The 27,963-nt window shown below is 41.9% G+C and overlaps 1 protein-coding gene across 1 annotated transcript; it reads right to left on the bottom strand.

Annotated features, from left to right (window-relative positions):
* Positions 1-2,829: 2,829 nt before the first annotated feature.
* Positions 2,830-17,728, bottom strand: LOC5510019. The gene is given in 21 exon segments (XM_048722640.1): positions 2,830-4,099; positions 4,563-4,756; positions 5,559-5,727; positions 6,198-6,344; positions 6,862-6,989; positions 7,192-7,264; positions 7,340-7,372; positions 7,864-8,049; positions 8,264-8,453; positions 8,814-8,840; positions 9,268-9,621; positions 9,692-10,253; positions 12,727-12,750; positions 12,851-13,067; positions 13,334-13,425; positions 14,856-15,101; positions 15,657-15,867; positions 16,140-16,337; positions 16,675-16,790; positions 17,495-17,531; positions 17,607-17,728. Coding segments are annotated over 21 exon segments (3,486 nt in total). The 5' UTR covers positions 17,706-17,728; the 3' UTR covers positions 2,830-3,916.
* Between the last annotated feature and the right edge of the window lie 10,235 nt (positions 17,729-27,963).

Genomic DNA, 27,963 nt, shown 5'->3' on the forward strand with positions numbered 1-27,963 from the left:
AGATGTCATGTAGGTGTCAAGGGGGATGCAACGATATGGTGCCTCGACACGACGTCATCGATGACGTCATCAACAGCTGTAAATCCTATGTTATCCAAATTAAACTCATTCTCATTACACGCGACCTCAGCGGATTCAAGATCGTCGTCTGGTTTGGGATCCTGGGATTAGCCCGTAGTCAATCAAGGCCTGACGTTGGCGGGTGATCGAGACCAGCCGTCGCATCCAATGTGAACGTCGCGAAGCTCGGATCCTCTGGTACCAAGGTTATTGATCGCATGGCATTATCAATATATTTTTTTCAAAGAGCAACAAACATATTATTAATAATTTTTAATGAAATTATCCTCAATTGCAATTTATTTTTATCACAATTTATCCAGGTAAGTTCGATACAAATGCAAAATAGTTAGGCTATTAAAAAAATTATTTTACCAATTTTATTTAATACTCACTAAGGTAATTACAAAGTTTGCTTTGGAATTTGTTATGAAATACCACGTCTAGTGAAATATACTTCTGCAAAACAGTCATGACCACAACGTTCACCATCCCAACCACTAAAAAATCGGCACTATCACTTCAACCCCCTCATGATATAATGAATGCAGATAAAGCGTGAAAAAGGCGCGAAAAATGCTATGTCAGTACTCATGATACAATGGAAGGAGATAAAGCGCGAAAAAGGCGCGAAAAATGCTGTCAGTACTCATGATACAATGAAAGAAGATAAAGCGCGAAAAAGGCGCGAAAAATGCTATGTTAGTACTCATGATACAATGGAAGGAGATAAAGCGCAAAAAAGGCGCGAAAAATGTTATTTTAGTACTCATGATACAATGGAAGGAGATAAAGCGCGAAAAATGTTATGTTAGTACTCATGATACAATGGAATGAGATAAAGCGCGAAAAATGCGCACAAAATGTTATGTAAGTACTCATGTTATAATGGAAGGAGATAAAGCGCGAAAAAGGCGCGAAAAATGTCATGTTAGTACTCACGATACAATGGAAGAAGAAAAAGCGCGAAAAATGTTATGTAGGTACTCATGATACAATGAAAGGAGATGAAGCGCGGAAAAGGCGCGAAAAATGTTATTTTAGTACTCATGATACAATGGAAGGAGATAAAGCGCGAAAAATGTTATGTTAGTACTCATGATACAATGGAAGGAGATAAAGCGCGAAAAATGCGCACAAAATGTTATGTAAGTACTCATGTTATAATGGAAGGAGATAAAGCGCGAAAAAGGCGCGAAAAATGTCATGTTAGTACTCACGATACAATGGAAGAAGAAAAAGCGCGAAAAAGGCGCGAAAAATGTTATGTAAGTACTCATGATACAATGAAAGGAGATAAAGCGCGAAAAAGGCGCGAAAAATGTTATGTAAGTACTCATGATACAATTGAAGGAGATAAAGCGCGAAAAAGGCGCGAAAAATGTTATGTTAGTACTCATGATACAATGAAGGAGATAAAGCGCGAAAAAGGCGAGAAAAATGTTATGTTAGTACTCATGATACAATGAAAGGATGTAAAGCGCGAAAAAGGCGCGAAAAATGTTATGTTAGTACTCATGATACAATGGAAAGAGATAAAGCGCGAAAAATGCGCACAAAATGTTATGTAAGTACTCATGATACAATGGAAGGAGATATAGCGCGAAAAAGGCGCGAAAAATGTTATGTAAGTACTCATGATACAATGGAAGGAGATAAAGCGCGAAAAAGGCGCGAAAAATGTTATGTAAGTACTCATGATACAATGAAAGGATATAAAGCGGGAAAAAGGCGGAGAAATGTTATGTAATAACTCATGTTATAATGGAAGGAGATAAAGCGCGAAAAAGGCGCGAAAAATGTTATGTAAGTACTCATGATACAATGGAAGGAGATAAAGCGAGAAAAATGTTATGTTAGTATTCATGATACAATGGAAGGAGATAAAGCGCGAAAAAGGCGCGAAAAATGTTATGTTAGTACTCATGATACAATGGAAGGAGATAAAGCGCGAAAAATGCGCACAAAATGTTATGTTAGTACTCATGATACAATGAAGGAGATAAAGCGCGAAAAAGGCGCGAACAATGTCATGTTAGTACTCACGATACAATGGAAGGAGATAAAGCGCGAAAAAGGCGAGAAAAATGTTATGTTAGTACTCATGATACAATGAAAGGATGTAAAGCGCGAAAAAGGCGCGAAAAATGTTATGTAAGTACTTATGTTATAATGGAAGGAGATAAAGCGCGAAAAAGGCGCGAAAAATGTTATGTAAGTACTCATGATACAATGAAAGGAGATAAAGCGCGAAAAAGGCGCGAAAAATGTTATGTTAGTACTCGAGATACAATGGAAGGAGATAAAGCGTGAAAAAGGCGCGAAAAATGTTATTTTAGTACTCATGATACAATGGAAGGAGATAAAGCGCGAAGAATGTTATGTTAGTACTAATGATACAACGAAAGGAGATAAAGCTTGAAAAAGGCGCGAAAAATGTTATTTTAGTATTCATGATACAATGGAAGAAGATAAAGCGTGAAAAAGGCGCGAAAAATGTTATTTTAGTACTCATGATACAATGGAAGGAGATAAAGCGCGAAAAATGTTATGTTAGTACTCATGATACAATGAAAGGAGATAAAGCGTGAAAAAGGCGCGAAAAATTTTATGTTAGTACTAATGATACAATAAAAGAAGATAAAGCGTGAAAAAGGCGCGAAAAATGTTAGGTTAGTACTCATGATACAATAGGAGATAAAGCGCGAAAAAGGCGCGAAAAATTTTATGTTAGTATTCATGATACAATGGAATGAGATAAAGCGTGAAAAAGGTGCGAAAAATTTTATTTTAGTACCTATTATACGTGGAAGGAGATAAAGCGTGAAAAAGGCGCGAAATGTTATGTTTGAATTCATAATTCAATTAACGAAAAAAGGTTGATGAAATTTTGGCGAAAGAATCCTATTCTATGATTGTACAATTGAATAAACAGATGAACTAGGTGACGCACGCTCAACAGATATGGGAGTTTTATAACAAAACTGCACCACCACCATCATCGCCATCACCATCGCCATCGCCACCACCACCATCACCCATCACCACCACCATCACCATCACCATCACCACCATCACCATCACCATCACCATCACCATCACCATCACCATCACCATCACCATCACCATCACCATCATCACCATCACCATCAAAATCATGAACTGATTATCATCATCAAGCAGATCCTCATTTACCACTACTATAGCTTATCTTTCATCTTTTTCCTATTCGTCAGGTACTCTATTAGACGTTATCTCGAGACTAGTTTCGAGTGTATTTTAATACACTTGAGACTGAGACTAGCTACAAGACTTGTTACAAGCCTTAAAAGGCTTGGAACATAAGCTAAAACAGTTGAAATTTTGAAAGTTACCTTAAAGTAAGTTAACATTGCCTTTTTTAGTCAAAACATCATCACTACGCTATGAAAAAAAAACATCGCATGTTTTTATGTTCTTTTGAAACACGCTTGCACACTGATGCCTCAACAGGCAAGAAAAGTTTAGCCCTTCGGTTACAAATCAACATTTTAATTCGCAGCAGGTCACATGACTTACCAAAATATTTAATATCTTGTTACCGGCAGAGAAAATTCCGGATGCTAAAACGCTATCATATCACACACATAAAGTCAACTCATATTTAGTAAACACCTTTGTCCAAGCTGTTTTCCCCACCGGCGAGAAGGCAAAAAAAGTATTTTGTCACGTGATCTATAAAGTGGCGTCATCACCAGCAAGAAAACATTACGAAAATGTTAAGGCCGTCGACATTAATCATCTTGCCAAAAAGAATGAATTTAAGGCGACGTTAAAAAGTTTAAGGCAAAAAGTTATATTCGATGCTAAGAGCCAACTACCCAGGCCTTAATATACTTGAGGTACTGCTATTGATAGAAGTCAAGAGTGGTTCCAACACTGCAGTCAACATGCGTATCTCAAAAGTGAGGTCGTTAATTTGCTTTTGAAGATCAGCTATCTGTTGTGATGTGGCCAAGTTGTCGCTACGGTCAGCTGTACTATCACATTTGGGTCGCATCTGAAAGAGTGCACAACATATTATCAAAATTATTGATAATCTTTTTAAAAACATCGTTTTTATCATCAACATTATCACCATGATTATCATAATGATCATCAACATCATTATCATAAATATCCTGGGTGGAGAACCTGGGTGGCGTAGATATCAGAGCGCTGCTCTGGTGCCTCTAATCGGGTTTAATTTTCGCCTTCTATTGAGGCTTTCTCTCCGGGTTCTCTGGAATTTTCTCCTTCCACAAAAAAAAAAAAAAATCCCTTTTTGTGCTCAGTGGTCGGGCTTAACCTGTTTGGAGGCTGCCTAAGGCGCCTTCTTCAACTTGACTACGGTGTATTTGTGTTCTCATTGAATAATACGAAGGTGAAACATGGTAAAGATAGAATTCATACCCATCATAAACAACATCGTCGTCACCGTGATCCTATAATGTTTACTCAGATTCTACCATCATCTTAACTACCTTGACTATGACAGTGACGTTGTTTCCCATGCCAACATAGGGGTAGAAACTGTTATCTCTGAACTCATCGACTTTCAGGTAGCCCCTGCCGACAACTCGTCCATTAAGGCTGAACACCACAGGCAGTGTGCCATCCTTCTTGTTGTCAAAGTCGGCAAAGCAACCAATAAGATCTCCTCGGTGTGCCATGGCCGCTGTGTCAAAAATTGAGTTCAGATGAAAAACAAATAATAAAAATGCAAATGCATATCACTGTTGCATATCAATGAGTCATTTTTTGTTAACTGTCGTTTTTTTCAAGCTCGTTCTTTTCCTAGCTCGCTTTTTATTATTTAAAATATGGTTCTTTACACTAGATATCTTGGTCCCCTGAAGCCCATACTGAAGTGCATATCCAGGCCCGTATCCAGGATTTTTCTTTGGGGGGGGGGGGGGGGGGGGGTGCGAAATCCGAAAAAGTGGAAAGTAGACCTATTTTTTTTCTGGGGGGAGGGGGGAGGGAGTTCTCGGATAAAAATCTAAACACCACCGAAAAAACAACAACAACAAAAAAGAATTTTTTTATGCCTTTGCAGTATTGCCACGGGATGTTTATAGTCGGATTTGGCTACATACCAGGCGGATCAAACTTATGCTTTATAGTTTTGTCTACAAATAGCATGTATATTGAGAACCAAAAGTGTCCCCCTTCGGCCGTTGTGGGGGGTTCGCACCCCCTGCACCTCCCTAAGTACGGTCCTGATATCACACTTGTTTCTACACAAACAGAAATATTTAGTGTCGTTTCAACAAATTGACCCAGGGGCGGATCAAGGATTTCAAAATGGGGGGGGGGGGGGGGTGAATAATAATAATTACTAATCCTGTGGTTCTTGATTGGTCAAATAGATCTATGATCGAATGATCAGTAACCCGGTTAACATACATCTTTTCTTGTCAACAGAAAGATAAAGCATGTCTGCCTACTCAACATTTCTAAAACTATATGTTCCATACCATCCTCAACTCTACCAAACTTGGAATCTTTGTGGTCAAATACTTTCCCATCATCCACGTGGTACCCGACCGTGTTGCTTTGCCAGCCTGGAAACAAGTGCAAGTTGTAGCCTCTGTTTACTAGCCCAACAGCAAGAGAGCGGTTTTCATCACAATCTTGAATGAGGACCTAAAGGGCAAAAAAAGGATAATCGAAATAAAATGCTTCACCGCAGGCAAACTATAGTAAAAGGTTATAAACACCACCTTAATAAATTGCTTCTCAAATAGGACACACAATGAATAGCGTCAGCGTTTCATAAGGCCAATCAACTTTCCCACACCCCACATTCTTCTATATAGATGTCACAGCGATTCTATAGACGTAGATATTGTTAGATGCACGGATTTGCCAATCAGATGCAACCCTTTGTTGCCGCTTGTCCTGAGCTCATCTGCTTCTGCAATCCCAATCAAAAAGCTATGTTCTACCTATGGCTTTGATTTCTAGATTGCAATTCTTTTGCTGAACAAAACAACACCGATGCATTAATGGATGGATTATGGATGCAAAAGCTTTGTAATTGAATTAGCGCATACAGCCTTGTGTCACCCGCGAGCCTGGTCCGTAAAAAAGCGGGTACTTTTGAGAATTCATACCTCAAAGCCAGGGAAATCGCGTGTCAGGTATCGCTCGTATCTAGCGCCATGATGAACCTCCGGCTTGTCAAGGGAACATATACATGAGTCTGGGCCGAGGTACATCAGCTGATTACCGTCAATCCTTATTCCGACGGAGTCCCAAGCCTGAAAATATCCCTCGTTACGTTAATAGAATGAATAAAACAAATGGTCCTTGCCTTGTACGCTTTGACGTCGAACGGGAGTGTGTACTCTGATTATGAACTTATGACGGTCGGTCCGATGGATTTTACTGGCAATGTATCAATAAGTTGTGGTGTTTTAGTATAATCTATCACTTAATACTAGACCCTCTATCTCGCGTTTAATGCCTAGTGCACACTAGTGATATAACGACATCGGCGCGCGCAGTCTGTTTAGCCCCGACATAGACATAATGACATTAAGGAAATAAAAGTTTTTTTTACGATATGGACATAATGACATAAAGGAAATAAAGGTTTTTTATTTTTATGTCGTTATGTCCATAACGTTATGTTAGGCTTATGTTTGAATGTCGAACCGTTCACACTTGAACATACGAAGATAAGATTGTGCGCGCCCTTGTCGTTATGTCACTAGTGTGCATAGGCATATAAGCGGGGTGCTGGGAGTATGTAGAGTGTACTAGAAAGAGCTTTACCATTTTCCCTGATGGAAAGCCCATCATCCTCTCGGGTTTGTCCTCGCGGAAGACGCGTTTGGCGATTTGTCCGACCATCTGATGACTACCCTCAGTCTCCTTGACTACCAAATCGATCTTGCTTTCATCTTAAGGCAAAACACAAAAAATACACTTAAAGCGTATTTTGAAGATCCATAGCCTTTAGAAAGAAGTATGTGCTGTCTTTTGTAGGAGTAGGGTATGAATCCCTTTAACACTAAAAAAGAACGTTCATTTTACGCGAAAGTCTCAAAATGATATTGAAAATAATACAATAACGGACGCTCTTATATAAGCTTGAAGTCTGACCTGTCATTGGGAAAGAGTATCCGTAGACAGAGTAGTAGGCTGAACGAAGGTCCTTTATAAGGCGCTCGAATATCTGTGGAAACCAAACATGCAGTTACCAATAAAATGTACCCTAGGTCCCTTCTCGTTTCTTTTCCTCTATACTCACAGGTTCGACCTTTTCTGGTTTCTTCAGTTCAGACTGCAATCAAAGGGATCATTGGTAAGTTGAGGTAGGGTACATGGCATGCACTGAAAATCAGGTTAAGTATCATATATAGACTGATTAACAAAACGGCGTAAAATCTATCGATTTTTATGTCACGTAGCTCCCGTCACGCGACTAAAATTGGGGCCACGTACTTCCACGACTACACAAGTCACACTGAAGGATGGCCTGACCGAGGTTTAATCAGAGATAGAGAGAGTAGACGACCTGGAGGGAGTTCGAGAAAACAAATCAAGTACCAAAATCTCATTGTCGTAAACCCCTTGTTTGACTGAAGGCGATAGAAGGCATGACCGTGGAAAACTTCCCTATATTTATCGGCCGCCATGTTTTGAGTTGGGGCTACGCGCCCTCTCGTCAACGAGCAAATTCTAGACTCGATCAATTTGCTGATCAAGACATCTGCGACACATCAACCGCTGCAAGCAGGCTAAGTTGTAAGTTGCTTGACTGAGTCTACCCACCTGATTGGCTGATCCACGTTTTTCATAAACAGCATGACAACACCTCTGCCGACAGGATTTCCACAGGTAGCCCACCAGCAAAACAAACAGAGAGACAATATTGAAGGGGACTGGGACCGGGTGATAGCCACTGTAGGTTCTGATTGTGATTGCTTTCTTGTACGACCATTCGTAGAATGAGTTATCCTTAAATGGAAAGAGCGCCGTTGCAAAAAAAATACTAAGGAAAGCAGAGGTCGTTTGAAGCAAGCGGGAATTCGAGTTCTCGAAGGTTCATGGAGTAGAGATACAGTAAATTGTTCTTTAAAATGAAATACAAGCGAATTAGTTTTGATTTGAGTAAGCGGTGGGTTTGCTTTAACTGCTTCAACTCTTACCCCTCCCCTCCCCTAGTGCGTACCTCGACTTGTTGATAGGTGTTTGATAGAAGTGCAATCATCATATTCATCAGCATTACCACGCCCATGATTAGGAATAATCCGTAAAGGACTTTGGCCAGGCCCTCAGAGAAACCATCTGAAGAGTCCAGAGAAGACGTGTCCGCAAGACCCAAAAGGGACCAGGACAAATGCCTCACGGCACCCCACCAACTGGAATAGGCTGTATTTTAGTAAAAGATTTCACGAGGCACCTTTCATTTTAAAGGGTTAAACAATTAATGCGAGTTAAAAGAGGGTCAAAGAATAAAAACCATCACACACACAAAAGAAAAAAATTGATACTAAAAATACCAAGACAAGTGCCCCTGGCATGCCATCAACTAAAAAAATATCGAGATATTATGAGTTAAAAAGGGGTTTCACTCTGAGAGGATTCTGTGTCACCCGATCAGTTAAAAATACATCGATATAGATATTGTGATATCAAGAATCGGGGAGTAGGGTCAATGCCAAAAGGCAAACTAAACTTAAATATATGGACTAAAAGTTGATGTAATTGATTTTTCTTACCAATTTAAGCCTGGCTTGCTGCAAAACCTGTAAAATCAAAAAAAAAAACTTTCAAAATTTTGAAGTCTAAGTTCTATGACCCCGTTTCACGTAGGAAGGGGGGGATTTACCTTTCATCAAAGTGTGATGAGTAAAGGCAAAACCGAACGCCCAAAAAATCACATATAGTACCCAAGTTTGTGTGACAGTATAGGTATTAATAGTTAATGTAAATTGGGGCTCTGACAAGCACTTTGAGTTGGGGTAGACTACGAATATCTACCAATGTCCTCGCTGCTCTTTCAAATAGAGAACGAACAACGCAGTTTTGTTTACTTTTTCAATTAAAGATTATACATTTCAAGATAATGGATCTTGATGTGTCGAAGCTTGTTGATCTTTCAAATGGTTTTGATCCCCCCTTCTCCGACTTTTCCTGACTTCCTCGGGCCTGGCATGAGATCAATCCACTTACCCATGCGAAGCATTAGAAGAGGGCGTCGCATATGAGACCTCCACCATATAAATCTTAGTAATAGCCAAAGAGAAAGCCACGGTTGCCGCCAAAAATTGCCCAAATATTGCGACAACAGCACCAATAATCTGGAAGAGCGCAATCTGGATTGCCCCGGTTGATTTCTTGGACTCCATCATGTGTCCAAACACTCTAAGCGTCAGCAACATGGCATTGAGTCCATACAAGTAGCCCGCCACGGCAAGCAAGCGGTTCTGGGATACCTTGGCACGTGATGCCCACGTGATAACCCTCAGAATCAGAATGATGACGTAGGAGAGGAGGGTGAGAAGATCTAGAATATTCCAGCGATCGCTGGCATAGAGCAAAAAATGAGATAATGAAAAAAAACTATTATCATCGCATCTAAACTAGATATACCTACCTCAGATATTTCCGCAAGGTATCCACTCGCTCATTCTTCTTTCGAGAATCCGGCTTTGGGCTGTGATCTTCATTTGGGCTCGTTTCGTTATTTTCACCAGGCTTGGTGCTAATGAGCTGATGGGCCTGTGTAGACACGGAACGAGTGTCAATCGAATGAAAGGTGCTTAGCTTGAAAAAAAAAGGGTATAAATTTTGCAGGGTCAGAATGTAACCAGACTCTTGAGAAGACATGGGTGATAAACTGTGACAAATCATTCAGTGACACACAAAATAAAAAGCCAATAAGATATGCAAATCAGTAGCGAACTGAATCCAATCATTGTAAAATTTAATCCATGCTCTCAAAAAAAAATCCTCCATTCTATAACTCAGGCATATCATGGTTACCTCGTTTAGAAGGCGACCAACAAAAAACACCAGGATAAGCCACTCGACGACAGTGAAGGCCTGGGACGAGAGCTGCAGACAGACTAGGAAGTGGAGCGCCAACAGCACGAGGTAGCTACACGTGTCACGTGCAAACACGAAATGCGGGGTCGTGAAGTAATCCATGTAGCGATCTGACGCACAAACAGAACATGTTACTAGGTCTCGTCTTTTTCCCTGTTTAGGATTTGATATAATAAAAAAAGTTTTGTGTGTTATATTACTGGAAGGGAAAGGAAAGAAAAGAAAAGGAAAGGAAGGGAAGCTGTTTCGACTATATCCAGAAGTAGCCATAGGCTGAATTACTCGGGGTCTTATTCGGACTGCTATATAAGGCGCACTGTGCTGCCACGCAGTTTATATGGATGAAAGAGTGTTAGTATATTTAATGCCCCTTTTGGTTATGCGTACACACACTGGAGATGGACTCTGCCTTCTTCAGTGTTTTTTTAACGTCCCACAATAACAGCTTGGTTAGCTACTGTAGGCATTGGGATACGGGATCGCCATTAAACATAGTCATCCGAGCCACTAGGGAAACACAGTCCCCAATGTTATTTTTCTTCTTCTTCTACTTTCTCTAGTTTTTTCTACAAACCAGGCTTCGATTAAGGGCCTATGGTATTATCTCTTTATTCTTCTTCTACTTTTTCTATGTTTTTTTACAAACCAGGCTTCGATTAAGGGCCTATGGTATTATCTCTTTATTTTTCTTCTACTTTTTCTATGTTTTTCTACAAACCAGGCTTCGATTTAGGGCCTATGGTATTATCTCGTTGCTACGAAACACCGTTGCCACGAAAGAGAAAAGCGCTACATCTATCTATACTATTTATAATACGCTAAGGAATGGACTATTGTCCACCTTTTACGAAAAAAACGGCTGAGCTAGAAAACTCCGAAACCACGCCATTTCCACACATTTCCGGAGAGGAGGTGTGCAAAATGGTTTTTATTTCAAGATTCTACCGGATAGAAAAGTTCTAATTCACGCGACTTTGTAAGCGAGAGGATCACACTCGCAAAGGCGCCATTTTCTAGATTTCACAGAAGCACAAAAATGACCTTCAGACCTCTGTGTCTTTTAAGAAAAACACAGTAATAGTATACAGTTATAAGCCTATCTCTAAAAATATCATCGAAGTGGATCGAGATGTGTAAACAAACCTTCGAGCGCGCGGAAAATCAAATCTGAAAAAGAATCCGAATACTTGCCGTAGTTTTATTGCATAGATTTAAAAACAAAAAACTTCTTTTTATTGTTATTTAGAGAGGCATTATTCCTACCTCAAAAAGTAAGTAGATTCTTTAGCTCTATCGTACATAAACAAAACGATTTGCAAACAAGAAATCGGAAGAAAAGAGCTTTCTATATACAACTGCAAGCAAACGCTCCAGGTTCAACCCCCGATCGAGTTTTTTTTTTCGAAACGCCATTTCTAACATTTTTATTTTTTTTGCTAAGAGATAAATATAAACTTCCGAATTTTGTAAAAGAAAATGATTGCTTAAAACAAGATGGCGGCCCTTTTACGCGAAAGAAAAACACGTAAATTTTGAACATTTTATTCTTAACAACTTAGCGCATGTTTTTTCTTTTAATTTTGAAGAAATGAAAAAGTTATTACCAAATATGTGGTTTTCGAAGGACATAAAAATTCGCCATTTCTCGCGGTATCAAAATTTCCCAAATCGGATGCGTGAAGTTTTAGAAAATATTTCTGCAAAAAATACGATGTTAGATTTGAACAGTAGCTTCTCCGACACGTTTTTCTGTTCTGGGTCACGTGACCATGGGAGGGGTCAGATGACGTCATCACTTGTGTCATTTATGTCTCAAACACTTATGTTGAAAGTTCCAAGAGATTTGACAAAAAACAGAAGTTTTTATAAAACAAACAAATTTGCCTAGCAATCGACTCAAAAGATAGTTCCATAGGCCCTTAAGCCCATTTCTTTTTCTAAAAAAGAAAAATATAAGGGACGATTTACTTAGAAACTGCACGGGCAGGTAGATGACAACTCTCAAATATCTGAAATCGCACGAAAGGGCACGAAATATCTAACTAAAAAAATAATAAAAATAAACGAATCGCAAATCCAACGCAAAAACATTATTTAAAACATACCATAGCTTTCAATTGAACCGAGTCTCATCTCCCGATTTGTGAATTTGTGAATCCGTTGCTACGATCAAATAATTCGGAAATCCGCCGATCAGCGATTACAATGTACAGCACGTCAGACGAAAATGCTCCAAAATAAAAAGGGGTAATTTGCCGGGTGGGAGGTCCGTAGGCCGAGGTTAGTATTTTCAAGGCCGAGGTCACGGTATTTCACGATACGGACCGACCTTAACCCGGTAAATAACTTATTTTTTTTTTTTCAACGCCTGCGAAAACATACTTTGATAGAGCAGCGCGCGCAAAATATCGATTCTCGGACCTAGGGCAGATATAGGAATCTCCGGACCGCTCTATTAGCCAATCAGAATGTAGGATTCATTACCGTGACCGCTTAAAAAAATAGCCCAATATTTGCGGATCCACACAAAGTTTCGCTAGACGTCATTCCGGATAAAGAGCAAAAGAACTTGATACAACTTACCAAAGCAGTCGTGTCCATATATGGCTGCGAGAAAGAGAAGGGATATTATTTTTAAAAAATCAAATCAAATAGCCGAGATGAGAATGATAATGAGATTCTAATGAATAAGATGATATACACCTACTTTTGCTGATTTTTTCACCAACGTCTTTAACGTTAAAATCCGGAAACAATACAACATTTTCCTCACAAGTCGCTATAGCCTCCAACTCTTTGATATCAGGATGTGTTCCGATTCCTATGGCAACCATTGTGATGTGATCAGAGGAGAATGTGTGTCCAGTATGGCTAAGCTTCTCCTTGGATTCGCCCAACTTGTCATCCGTCAATAATACTAGAACCTGGACAGTCAATGTTGGTATCATATAAATCACATTATTATTATTATTATTATTATTATTATTATTATTATTATTTTTTATTATTATTATAATTATTATAATTATTATTATTATTATTATTATTATTATTATTATTATTATTATTATTATTATTATTATTATATGACGACGACGATGATGATTGTAATAGTAATAACGGTATATATATATATATATATATATATATATATATATATATATATATATATATATATATCAAATGTAACCTTTTTCTCAATTCCAGCTCTTGCAAGAAGCATTTCCTTGGCGGTTGTCAATGAAGAACCAACACATGTGACTTGACGCTTTTTGGGGGTTTCTGAGGAAAAGATGATAAAATACAGCTGGCACCTAGGACAGCCTGAAGACGTCTTATTGAAGACGTAAATTTTGCAGAGTCGAGTACCCCTTGTTGGTGAACCATATTCAATATCAGGCGCCCGTTTCTCGAAACACCCGATAATTCTCGGGCCCGATAGCTTTATTTTGCATTCTTGCTCAAAATTTCGCATGTTTTTCTTTAGAAGAACCGCTTTCATTTTTTAGATCAGTTTTAACTTCCACTTGGTTCGTTTGCTGAAGCCAAAAAGTTACACGAAAAGAATCGGGTTACTGCGAGGTCCCGAGAACTTTCTTGATTTAATCTTTTCTTAATTTAAGCCTGTGAATTTCGGGCCCAAGAAGTTCGAGAAGGATCAAAATCTATAAATCTACAGGATCATCCTTCACAGGCCCGTACCCAGGATTTTTCTTGGGGGGGGGGGGGGGGGGGGGGGGTGCGAATCCGAAAAAGTGGACCTAGGGAGAGAGTGAGTTCTCTGATAAAAATCTGACCACCCCCGAAAAAACAAAAAAGTGATTTCTTTATGTCTTTGCAGTATCTCTACGGGACGTTAATTGTCGGATTTGACTACATACCAGAGTGATCTAGCTTATGCTTTATAGTTTTATCTCAAATAGCACGTCTGTTGAGAACCGAAAGTGGACCTTCGCCCGTTTTTTTCTGGGGGGGGGGGAGGTGCACCCCCTGGACCCCCCCCCTGGGTACGGGCCTGCTTCACATGAATCTTTGTGGTAAAATACGATGTTTGAGGATATTTCAACACATTTAGATCCCATAAATTTTATAGGAATAAGCCAGCTTTTCAAATTTTAGGAATAAAACGTTTTCGGGCCCAAGGATTCTCGGGTGTTTCGAGAAACGAACCCCTGTGCCGTAGCAGGCCTCGCAATATTGTGGGGGAGGGGGGGTAGGAATACAGAAACATTAAGAAAAACTTACCCCCTGCTACGGCCCTGAATTCTCTGGTTAACGAGCACGACTATTGGGGTATGTTGATTATTAATTTTTCTAATATGAGATTTAGGCAATAAGAGTAAAAGGAGAGCTACTACTGTAATTTTTTTTCATGACTCTCACTTCATAATTAAACAAAGAACGAAGCAGGAGTTGTTAATAGTTCGGCCGGATTACAAGCGCAAACAATATAGTGGTCGATAGACAATGGAAATCTTTATTTAATAATATTTTGTAACCTTTGGATAGAACATCGATAGCTGATAGCACCATAATTAGGGGTTGCAGGGCTGAGGGACCTCAGGGCAGTAGCACGCCTCGAAATAGAGAATAAGAAGATATAGATACCCCGCCCCCTGCTACGGCCCTGCGATGATAAGGATGGTGGCAATGGTGATTATGACAAAGATTATGATAACGTCGATAACAATAAAGATAACACACGAGCATACCAGTGATTTCAGACTGTTGTATCGCGATATCTCCGGTTGCAGGGGGGTTAAAATTCATACTTTCAACAACATCTTTTTCATTCAGTGATTCAAAAGGCACGGGCTTATGGTCAGCGGCTTGCAACACGGCGGCATGCGTTACGTTCATTGTGAGGTTGTTGTTTTGCATGATTTTTTCCATGGCCTCTTTCATCACTGATAGCGTATCCTTACTGGTTGGTTTCAATAGAAACAATACGTGATAACCTGAAAGAATGTAGAAGAAGATATTTAATCAAACAAAGCCCCGTGCAAACAACACCAACGATATGGTTCTACGCTCGTTTGACGACAAGACAAATGGCATGTTCGAGAAAAAACGCCATTACTTCTGGGCCCTACGTTTTGCCAGCTTTTGGCCAGCAAAGTAGCTGTTTGCACGGGGCCTAAGGTTGTGCTTATACAAGAACCACAAGGCCGTGTCTATAAAAAATGTTCGGGGGGGGGGGGGGATGGGGGGGGAGGGCTCAAACATTCCTTTTATTTGCTTCGATGGCAGACACTACTTTTCATTTGCTTTTGTTAATTCCTGCTCTAAAAGGGGAACCTAACCACCACACACCCTTGCCCACAGCCCCCCAAACATGCGTTGCCGAAAAGCCATCCCACTGATCTACGACATAATAGTCTTTTTTCTAGCTTGAGATGAAATACTTTTTTCATCGTGAGGAAAAGGAACCGTAACCCCAAACTGTGTCGTCGATTCATATATATTCTAGGCTGTCAGATTTTAAAGAAAAAGTAAATAAGAATCCTACTTACCATTATTCCGTTTGATAAAATTCAAAATCTTATGAATAAGGTACATAACAGCAAAAAGAAACGGAAATAACACCATGTCCAGCGGGATCAACATGTTAATCAGGACCCAGATCAGCCAATCATATGACAAGAAAGGAGCTTGACGCAAGCGTGAGAATCGCCCTATCCATTTCCTCATCAAGAGTGTGTAGATGACGGGATGAGAGACGAACTGCAACATAAGGGATTTATCTACTGTAAAAGGTGATAAACATAGTGGTTGGCTTGAGCGAAAGGGCAGAATGAAAGGGGGGATAGGTGAGTGTGGAAGGAAGGGAAGGGGTTGAGGGGGAATGGAATAACGAAATAAGAAGAAGGAATCACGGAAGGTAGGAAGGAGGGAAAGAAGGAAGAATAAAAGGAAAGATGGAAAGGAAGGAAAAAAGGAAGAATGAATGGTTGGGTATAAATGAATGAGAGAGGATGAAAGGAGGAACTATTAACCTTTTTTTGTTGGCACAGTATGGCCTTGTCAGCCACTCTATCAAAATCATCCCCTCCGAAGATCGAACGTTTCACATCGTCGCCCTTTAGCGGATCAATCAACTGAACAGCAAAATCCTGTACAGAACCGGAGAGTTTTCGAAACTCATCGGCGCTTGGCCCATTTCTTTCAGCATACTCGTGTAAGAGACTGCTGACCTACAAAAGAAGCACATGGAAGCAATTACTTCCTATTTTTAAAAGTAAATCTGTAACACACTCGCAAACGCAAGCAAACCCACGTATGGACGCACGTATGTGGTCCGTTTTATGCTCCCGCTCAATGGCGAGTCTCACAAAGCATCCATTCCCATTGGCTAACTAAAGCAAGTAAGCAAGGTATTCTCAATCAAATATCGTCAATAACTTATTCGACTTAATTCGTACAGTGTTATTTAGGAGTTTCCTTGCGAAAAAAATCCCTGTTTTTTTTAATGATAAACAATAACAAATTGACATTCTTTAAGAGCACGGACACCCAATCACGCTTACTGACCGCCATGGCCTTCTCTAGGCAGTTCGTCCTACAGTTTCCCAGCCCATAAGCTGTGACGGCGTCGCTGATTTGATCGATATCCTCGCTTGCTAGGACTTCATCAAAAGTTTTTTCGTCTGATGACGAACGTGTAAATGTAAGAGGGTCAGATAAATAAAAGAAGGACAAACCGACAAATTGGCAGATAGATGGACAAACATACTGATTACATAAAGGCACATGTTAAAGCGGCAATCGTACCGAGTTACTTCGGTTGGGCCGACGAAAACCAAAACCGATAAAAGAAAAAATGATCAGAATCTGCACCAAAGAACAGGCCACTCGCTCTAAATAATCAGTCACAAACTCGAAGGAACATTTAAAAGACACACTGCTTTTTAATTTTTTAAATGTGGTGTTTATTACCGGACTTTGGACCCTCGTGCTACCTGAACGACAGCCATAGCCATGGCTTACAATCTCCGCCTCTACAATATTACAGAGTGACTGAACGTTGTACACCTTGATAGAAATTTCTAGATTCGATACCGAATAACTGAAATGTTGGTGATATTGCCTCTTTAAACATAAAACCCATTGCTTTTTTTCCACCGAAAAAATGACCAAAAGGGGCGTGCCTTCACAGATTTCAGAATGTCTTTGTATTGTCCCCCTTTCACCCCAGTATAAGGTCTGTTACAGCCCTGCGGACGGAAGTAGAGATACAGATGGCAAGACGAACAGACGAAAGGAGAGACACATACGGACAGACGGACAGACAGACTAGGAAAAACAGACAAATGGACGAACGGACAGATGACACAAAAGGGTGTAAACCTACTTCTTTCCGCTTCTTCTTTCTCTTGTTGACCAGACATCTTGGAATAAGAACAAGAAAAATCTTCGTTTTAAGACACACAATACAAATATATATATATATATATTGGACTAACCTCATCATTCGCTGACGGCGTTGCCTCATTCTGCAAAGAAACACACACTAGCGGCGTTAAAGAAACACAATAAATGGTCTCTGTGGGCGATTTTGTCATCCTAGCAAAATATCATGTTTATCAACTGGTTACTGCTGTTGAACATTCAGACAATCTGACCAGGAGGAGTCACTTAATACTGCATTGCGCACTAATCTCAAAATGTAATACTGAGTGTTCTCCTGCGTAGGGAGCCAATCAAGCATGAGAATATCCCGTTTCCAAATAGAATCTGTTAAGCACGAAACGGAAAAACAATGTTTTCTTGGAAGGCTGAGTTATCGAAAATGTTTCGTTATCGTTTCAGTGGCACACTTCCATGAAAGGGTCAAAATTCAAATGCGGCAGCTAAACGAGAAAATCAGGCCCGTACCTAGGATTTTTCTTAGGGGGGATGCAAAGACCAGGGCTCGGGTGTGAAGTGGATTATGTTTGTCAACAGGGTCTTTGTTCGTATAATACCCGAATCCTTTCCGAATCCTCTCCGAGGCTCGCGATACACTTTGTGCATCTTTCGTCGGCACTGTGCCGATACTACGCGTATCTGATATCTTCGGGCGGTCTGTAACCGATGAAACAAACAAAGACCCTGTTGACAAACATAATCAAACAAACATGAAGGGGTCAAAATTGAAATGAGAATTCACAGGATTTAAACTTAGTCCCTTGCGACAGCCAAACGAGAAAATCTACTAGTGACCTAGGTTATGGTAAAACATAAATGAATACTAACCTGGTGTACGATAACCCTCTCAGAATAATACTAAAATGTTAACAAAAAAGTAAAATACAATATATCAAAAACAAAACAAATCTTTGAGGCTGTAATGATGGTGTGCTGGTAATGGTGGTTATGTTGACGCACTAATAATGATGATGATGGTGATGATAATTCAGTTTAAATGACAATTCAGTGATGATGGTGGTGACGATGATTCAGTGATGATGGTGGTGACGATGATTCAGTGATGATGGTGACGATAATTCAGTGATGATGGTGGTGATGATGATTCAGTGATGATGGTGGTGACGATGTTTCAGTGATGATGGTGGTGACAATGATTGAGTGATAATGGTGGTGATGATGATTCAGTGATGATGGTGGTGACAATGATTGAGTGATGATGGTTTTGATGATGATTGAGTGATGACGGTGGTGACGATGATTCAGTGATGATGGTGGTGATGATGATTCAGTGATGACGGTGGTGACGATGATTCAGTGATGATGGTGGTGATGATGATTCAGTGATGATGGTGGTGATGATGATTCAGTGATGATGGTGGTAATAGTGGTAACCGTAGTGATGATGGTGGTGATAGTGGTAACCATAGTGATGATGCAGGGGCGGCGAAGTTGTCCCATAATTGGGGGGGGGGGGGGGGAGCGAAAGTTAGGGGGGATGGGTGGGTAATTGTGGGTAGGGGTAGGGGTGGTTGGTGGTTTCAGGGTGGAGGGGTGCTTGGTGGTTCCAAATCCTATTTATAAGAAAACGGGGATTTTAAACTGTTCAACAAATTTGTTGTCGGTTGCATATATACCGCTCGAAACCCGTTGGTTTAAAAAAACGTTCGTATGTATCTAAAGAAACATCAGCTCAGAAAATAGGGGGGGGGGGGGGGCGCTGAACCATATGAAGAAAACGTTGTCGTTTTTGGGGGTCTGGTACCGAGGAATTTTAGTTTCTTTTCAAATACTTTCTCCGTTGACTAAAGATGGTACTGACCTCATGAAACGGTTCATCGATAAGCTGGAAAGAATTAAATAATTGTCATGTAAGAGAGTTACAAAAAAAAGAACAAAGTGTAACAAAAAAAAATAGCGAAGATTATGACCGCATCAAGAATGGTGAGAGAGGGAATGGGGAGTGAGGGAGAGGTGACGTTAGTTCTGGGGAAGTGATTGGAGAGAAGAAAGAACCTCTCTTCCCATTCTCTGCGCAGTCATACTTTTCTCTTGTCAGGTGTTCCATTGTGGTTCGGGTACCCTGTGGTTAATGTGACCTGAAACCTTCTCTACAGGCTGGATCTCCCCCAGGCTCCTCTCTCCTTAACGGCCAACCACCAGGAAAGTGTCTATGATTTCGCGTGTAAGATTTCTACTGTCACCCGAACTGAGACATTTAGGCTTACTACAGCCTACCCCAACCGGGTGTACGCATGCGCTACCCTAGCTATCTTCTGCACAAGAACATCACAGTACTACATGCGCATGCGCTACCCTGGCTATCTTGTGCACAAGAACATCACAGTACTACATGCGCTACCCTGGCTATCTTCTGCACAAGAACATGACAGTACTACATGCGTTACCCTTACTATCTTATGCACAATAACATCACAGTACTACACGCGCTACCCTTACTATCTTCTGCACAACAACATCACAGTACTACAAGCGCTACCCTGGCTATCTTCTGCACAAGAACATTACAGTAGTACATGCGCTACCCTGGCTATCTTCTGCACAAGAACATCACAGTACAACATGCGCTACCCTGGCGATCTTCTGCACAAGAACATCACAGTACTACATGCGCTACCCTAGCTATCTTCTGCACAAGAACATCACAGTACTACATGCGCTCCCCTGGCTATCTTCTGCACAAGAACATCACAGTACAACATGCGCTACCCTGGCTATCTTCTGCACAAGAACATTACAGTACTACATGCGCTACGCTGGTTATCTTCTGCACAAGAACATCACATTACTACATGCGCATGCGCTACCCTGGCTATCTTCTGCACAAGAACATTACAGTACTACATTCGCTACCTTGGCTATCTTCTGCACAAGAGCATCACAGTACAACATGCGCTACCCTGGCTATCTTCTGCACAAGAACATTACAGTACTACATGCGCGACCCTGGCGATCTTCTGCACAAGAACATCACAGTACTACATGCGCATTCGCTACCCTGGCTATCTTATGCACAAGAACATCACAGTACTACATGCGCTCCCCTGGCGATCTTCTGCAAAAGAACATTACAGTACTACATGCGCTAGCCTGGCTATCTTCCGCACAAGAACATTACAGTACTACATGCGCTACGCTGGTTATCTTCTGGACAAGAACATCACAGTACTACATGCGCATTCGCTACCCTGGCTATCTTATGCACAAGAACATCACAGTACTACATGCGCTCCCCTGGCGATCTTCTGCAAAAGAACATTACAGTACTACATGCGCTACCCTGGCTATCTTATGCACAAGAACATCACAGTACTACATGCGCTACCCTGGCGATCTTCTGCAAAAGAACATCACAGTACTATATGCGCTCCCCTGGCGATCTTCTGCAAAAGAACATTACAGTACTACATGCGCTCCCCTGGCGATCTTCTGCACAAGAACATCACAGTACAACATGCGCTACCCTGGCTATCTTATGCACAAGAACATTACAGTACTACATGCGCTACCCTGGCGATCTTCTGCAAAAGAACATCACAGTACTACATGCGCTCCCCTGGCGATTTTCTGCAAAAGAACATTACAGTACTACATGCGCTACCCTGGCTATCTTATGCACAAGAACATCACAGTACTACATGCGCTACCCTGGCGATCTTCTGCAAAAGAACATCACAGTACTACATGCGCTCCCCTGGCGATCTTCTGCAAAAGAACATTACAGTACTACATGCGCTCCCCTGGCGATCTTCTGCAAAAGAACATCACAGTACTACATGCGCTCCCCTGGCGATCTTCTGCAAAAGAACATCACAGTACTACATGCGCTACCCTAGCTATCTTCTGCACAAGAACATCACAGTACTACATGCGCTACCCTGGCTATCTTATGCACAAGAACATCACAGTACTACATGCGCTCCCCTGGCGATCTTCTGCAAAAGAACATTACAGTACTACATGCGCTAGCCTGGCTATCTTCCGCACAAGAACATTACAGTACTACATGCGCTACGCTGGTTATCTTCTGCACAAGAACATCACAGTACTACATGCGCATTCGCTACCCTGGCTATCTTATGCACAAGAACATCACAGTACTACATGCGCTCCCCTGGCGATCTTCTGCAAAAGAACATTACAGTACTACATGCGCTACCCTGGCTATCTTATGCACAAGAACATCACAGTACTACATGCGCTCCCCTGGCGATCTTCTGCAAAAGAACATTACAGTACTACATGCGCTCCCCTGGCGATCTTCTGCACAAGAACATCACAGTACAACATGCGCTACCCTGGCTATCTTATGCACAAGAACATTACAGTACTACATGCGCTACCCTGGCTATCTTATGCACAAGAACATTACAGTACTACATGCGCTACCCTGGCTATCTTATGCACAAGAACATCACAGTACTACATGCGCTCCCCTGGCGATCTTCTGCAAAAGAACATTACAGTACTACATGCGCTAGCCTGGCGATATTCTGCACAAGAACATCACAGTACTACATGCGCTCCCCTGGCTATCTTCTGCACAAGAACATCACAGTACTACATGCGCTACCCTGGCTATCTTATGCACAAGAACATCACAGTACTACGTGCGCTACCCTGGCTATCTTCTGCAAAAGAACAATACAGTACTACATGCGCTCCCCTGGCGATCTTCTGCACAAGAACATCACAGTACTACATGCGCTACCCTGGCGATCTTCTGCACAAGAACATCACAGTACTACATGCGCTACCCTGGCTATCTTCTGCACAAGAACATCACAGTACTACATGCGCTACCCTAGATATCTTCTGCACAAGAACATTACAGTAGTACATGCGCTACCCTAGCTATCTTATGCACAAGAACATCACAGTAGTACATGCGCTACCCTAGCTATCTTCTGCACAAGAACATCACAGTACTACATGCGCTACCCTAGCTATCTTCTGCACAAGAACATTACAGTAGTACATGCGCTACCCTAGCTATCTTATGCACAAGAACATCACAGTAGTACATGCGCTACCCTGGCTATCTTCTGCACAAGAACATCACAGTACTACATGCGCTACCCTGGCTATCTTATGCACAAGAACATCACAGTAGTACATGCGCTACCCTAGCTATCTTATGCACAAGAACATCACAGTAGTACATGCGCTACCCTGGCTATCTTCTGCACAAGAACATCACAGTACTACATGCGCTACCCTGGCTATCTTATGCACAAGAACATCACATTACTACATGCGCTACCCTGGCTATCTTATGCACAAGAACATCACAGTACTACAAGCGCTACCCTGGCTATCTTATGCACAAGAACATCACAGTACTACATGCGCTACCCTGGCTATCTTATGCACAAGAACATTACAGTACTACATGCGCATTCGCTACCCTGGTTATCTTCTGCACAAGAACATCACAGTAGTACATGCGCTACCCTAGCTATCTTCTGCACAAGAACATTACAGTACTACATGCGCGACCCTGGCTATCTTCTGCACAAGAACATTGCAGTACTACATGCGCTAGCCTGGCGATATTCTGCACAAGAACATTACAGTACTACATGCGCGACCCTGGTTATCTTCTGCACAAGAACATCACAGTACTACATGCGCTACCCTAGCTATCTTATGCACAAGAACATCACAGTACTACATGCGCTACCCTGGCTATCTTCTGCACAACAACATTACAGTACTACATGCGCTACGCTGGCTATCTTCTGCACAAGAACATCACAGTACTACAAGCGCTACCCTGGCTATCTTCTGCACAAGAACATCACAGTACTACATGCGCTACCCTGGCTATCTTCTGCACAAGAACATCACAGTACTACATGCGCTACCCTGGCTATCTTCTGCACAAGAACATCACAGTACTACATGCGCTACCCTGGCTATCCTATGCACAAGAACATCACAGTACAACATGCGCTACCCTGGCTATCTTCTGCACAAGAACATTACAGTACTACATGCGCTACCCTGGCTATCTTCTGCACAAGAACATTACAGTAGTACATGCGCTACCCTGGCTATCTTCTGTACAAGAACATAACAGTACTACATTCGCTACCTTGGCTATCTTCTGCACAAGAGCATCACAGTACAACATGCGCTACCCTGGCTATCTTCTGCACAAGAACATCACAGTACTACATGCGCTACCCTGGCTATCTTATGCACAAGAACATCACAGTACAACATGCGCTACCCTGGCTATCTTCTGCACAAGAACATTACAGTAGTACATGCGCTACCCTGGCTATCTTCTGCACAAGAACATCACAGTACTACATTCGCTACCCTGGCTATCTTCTGCACAAGAACATCACAGTACTACATGCGCTACCCTGGCTATCTTCTGCACAAGAACATCACAGTACAACATGCGCTACCCTGACTATCTTCTGCACAAGAACATAACAGTACTACATGCGCATGCGCTACCCTGGCTATCTTCTGCACAAGAACATCACAGTACTACATGCGCTACCCTGGCTATCTTCTGCACAAGAACATTACAGTACAACATGCGCTACCCTGGCTATCTTCTGCACAAGAACATTACAGTACAACATGAGCTACCCTGGCTATCTTCTGCACAAGAACATCACAGTACTACATGCGCATGCGCTACCCTGGCTATCGTCTGCACAAGAACATCACAGTACTACATGCGCTACCCTGGCTATCTTCCGTACAAGAACATCACAGTACTACATGCGCTACCCTGGCTATCTTCCGTACAAGAACATTACAGTACTACATGCGCTACCCTGGCTATCTTCCGTACAAGAACATCACAGTACTACATGCGCTACCCTGGCTATCTTCCGTACAAGAACATTACAGTACTACATGCGCTACCCTGGCTATCTTCTGCACAAGAACATTACAGTAGTACATGCGCTACCCTGGCTATCTTCCGTACAAGAACATCACAGTACTACATGCGCTACCCTGGCTATCTTCTGCACAAGAACATCACAGTACTACATGCGCATGCGCTACCCTGGCTATCTTCTGCACAAGAACATCACAGTACTACATGCGCATGCGCTACCCTGGCTATCTTCTGCACAAGAACATCACAGTACCACAAGCTCTACCCTGGCTATCTTCTGCACAAGAACATTACAGTACTACATGCGCAACCCTGGCTAACTTCTGCACAAGAACATCACAGTACTACATGCGCTACCCTGGCTATCTTATGCACAAGAACATCACAGTACAACATGCGCTACCCTGGCGATCTTCTGCACAAGAACATCGCAGTACAACATGCACGACCCTGGCTATCTTCTGCACAAGAACATTGCAGTACTACATGCGCTAGCCTGGCGATCTTCTGCACAAGAACATTACAGTACAACATGCGCTACCCTGGCTATCTTCTGCACAAGAACATCACAGTACTACATGCGCTACCCTGGTTATCTTCTGCACAAGAACATCACAGTACTACATGCGCTACCCTGGCTATCTTCTGCACAAGAACATCACAGTATTACATGCGCATGCGCTAGCCTGGCGATCTTCTGCACAAGAACATTACAGTACTACATGCGCTACGCTGGCTATCTTCTGCACAAGAACATCACAGTAGTACATGCGCTACGCTGGCTATCTTCTGCACAAGAACATTACAGTGCTACATGCGCGACCCTGGCTATCTTCTGCACAAGAACATCACAGTACAACATGCGCTACCCTGGTTATCTTCTGCACAAGAACATCACATTACTACATGCGCATTTGCTACCCTGGCTATCTTATGCACAAGAACATCACAGTACTACATGCGCTACCCTGGCGATCTTCTGCACAAAAACATCACAGTACAACAAGCGCTACGCTGGCCATCTTCTGCACAAGAACATTGCAGTACTACATGCGCTACCCTGGCTATCTTATGCACAAGAACATCACAGTACAACATGCGCTACCCTGGCGATCTTCTGCACAAGAACATCGCAGTACAACATGCACGACCCTGGCTATCTTCTGCACAAGAACATTGCAGTACTACATGCGCTAGCCTGGCGATCTTCTGCACAAGAACATTACAGTACTACATGCGCTACCATGGCTATCTTCTGCACAAGAACATCACAGTACCACAAGCGCTACCCTGGTTATCTTCTGCACAAGAACATTACAGTACTACATGCGCTACCCTGGCTATCTTCTGCACAAGAACATCACAGTACAACATGCGCGACCCTGGCTATCTTCTGCACAAGAGCATCACAGTACAACATGCGCTACCCTGGCTATCTTCTGCACAAGAACATCACAGTACAACATGCGCTACCCTGGCTATCTTCTGCACAAGAACATCACGGTACAACATGCGCTACCCTGGCGATCTTCTGCACAAGAACATCACAGTACAACATGCGCGACCCTGGCTATCTTCTGCACAAGAACATAACAGTACAACATGCGCTACGCTGGCTATCTTCTACACAAGAACATCACAGTACAACAAGCGCTACCCTGGCTATCTTCTGCACAAGAACATCACAGTACAACAAGCGCTACGCTGGCCATCTTCTGCACAAGAACATCACAGTACAACATGCGCTACCCTGGCTATCTTCTGCACAAGAACATCACAGTACAACAAGCGCTACGCTGGCCATCTTCTGCACAAGAACATCACAGTACAACATGCGCTACCCTGGCGATCTTCTGCACAAGAACATCACAGTACAACATGCGCTACCCTGGCTATCTTCTGCACAAGAACATCACAGTACAACATGCGCTACCCTGGCTATCTTCTGCACAAGAACATTACAGTACTACATGCGCTACGCTGGCTATCTTCTGCACAAGAACATCACATTACTACATGCGCATTCGCTACCCTGGCTATCTTATGCACAAGAACATCACAGTACTACATGCGCGACCCTGGCTATCTTCTGCACAAGAACATTGCAGTACTACATGCGCATGCGCTACCATGGCTATATGGACATCTTTGTGTAGACACTAAGGATGCAAAGCCAACCAGCGATAACCTAGTTATCAAAGTTTTGTGTCCGCAAATCTGTAATTTTTGCAAGGTAAGTGAATAACTTGTATTGTTGGCCACCGTAGTGCCTACTGAACTATAATAAAGCATTCCAGCAGATGGTCGGCTTATCCAGACGCTAATATAAGATGGTAAATTTTGAGCTCACCTCTTCTGACATCATACAATCAGGCACCTAAAAATAGAACAGTGTAAAATTTTCACTCTTGCCAAAAAAAAACCTATGTTTGGGTATAGGGGTGCCGCTGGAGGTTTTCAAACCTGTCCCTTTTTAGGTCAAAAATTCTGAAAAACCATACCCTGTTTAGGACAACACCCCTGATTCTAGGACCCTGTTTAGGCAAGGGAGCGAGGCAGAATGTGTTTTATTTACCACGAAAATAAACCACTTTGCTTTATTCACGCGTCGTGTGTGTTTGTTTTGTGTGAGATATCAGTTTGGCTGTTGGGGTTGTGGGGCTCGGGTGTGAAGTGGATTATGTTTGTCAACAGGGTCTTTGTTCGTATAATACCCGAATCCTTTCCGGATCCTCTCCGAGGCTCGCGATACACTTCGTGCATCTTTCGTCGGCACTGTGCCGATACTACGCGTATCTGATATCTTCGGGCGGTCTGTAACCGATGAAACAAACAAAGACCCTGTTGACAAACATAATCAAACAAACATGAAAGGGTCAAAATTGAAATGAGAATTCACAGGATTTAAACTTAGTCCCTTGCGGCAGCCAAACGAGAAAATCTACTAGTGACCTAGGTTATGGTAAAACATAAATAAATACTAACCAGCTCTGCGATAGTCTCCTCAGGAATAAAAAGGAACTAAAATGTTAACAAAAAAGTAAAATACAATATATCAAAAACAAAACAAATCTTTAAGACTGTAATGATGGTGTGCTGGTAATGGTGGTTATGTTGACGCACTAATAATGATGACGATGGTGATGATAATTCAGTTTAAATGATAATTCAGTGATGATGGTGGTGACGATGATTCAGTGATGATGGTGGTGACGATGATTCAGTGATGATGGTGACGATGATTCAGTGATGATGGTGGTGAGGATGATTCAGTGATGATGGTGGTGAGGATGATTCAGTGATGATGGTGGTGACGATGATTCAGTGATGATGGTGGTGATGATGATTCAGTGATGATGGTGGTGACGATGATTCAGTGATGATGGTGACGATAATTCAGTGATGATGGTGGTGAGGATGATTCAGTGATGATGGTGGTGACGATGTTTCAGTGATGATGGTGGTGACAATGATTGAGTGATAATGGTGGTGATGATGATTCAGTGATGATGGTGGTGACAATG

This window comes from Nematostella vectensis, chromosome 15 (assembly GCF_932526225.1).
Source record: "Nematostella vectensis chromosome 15, jaNemVect1.1, whole genome shotgun sequence".
Lineage (NCBI taxonomy): Eukaryota > Metazoa > Cnidaria > Anthozoa > Actiniaria > Edwardsiidae > Nematostella > Nematostella vectensis.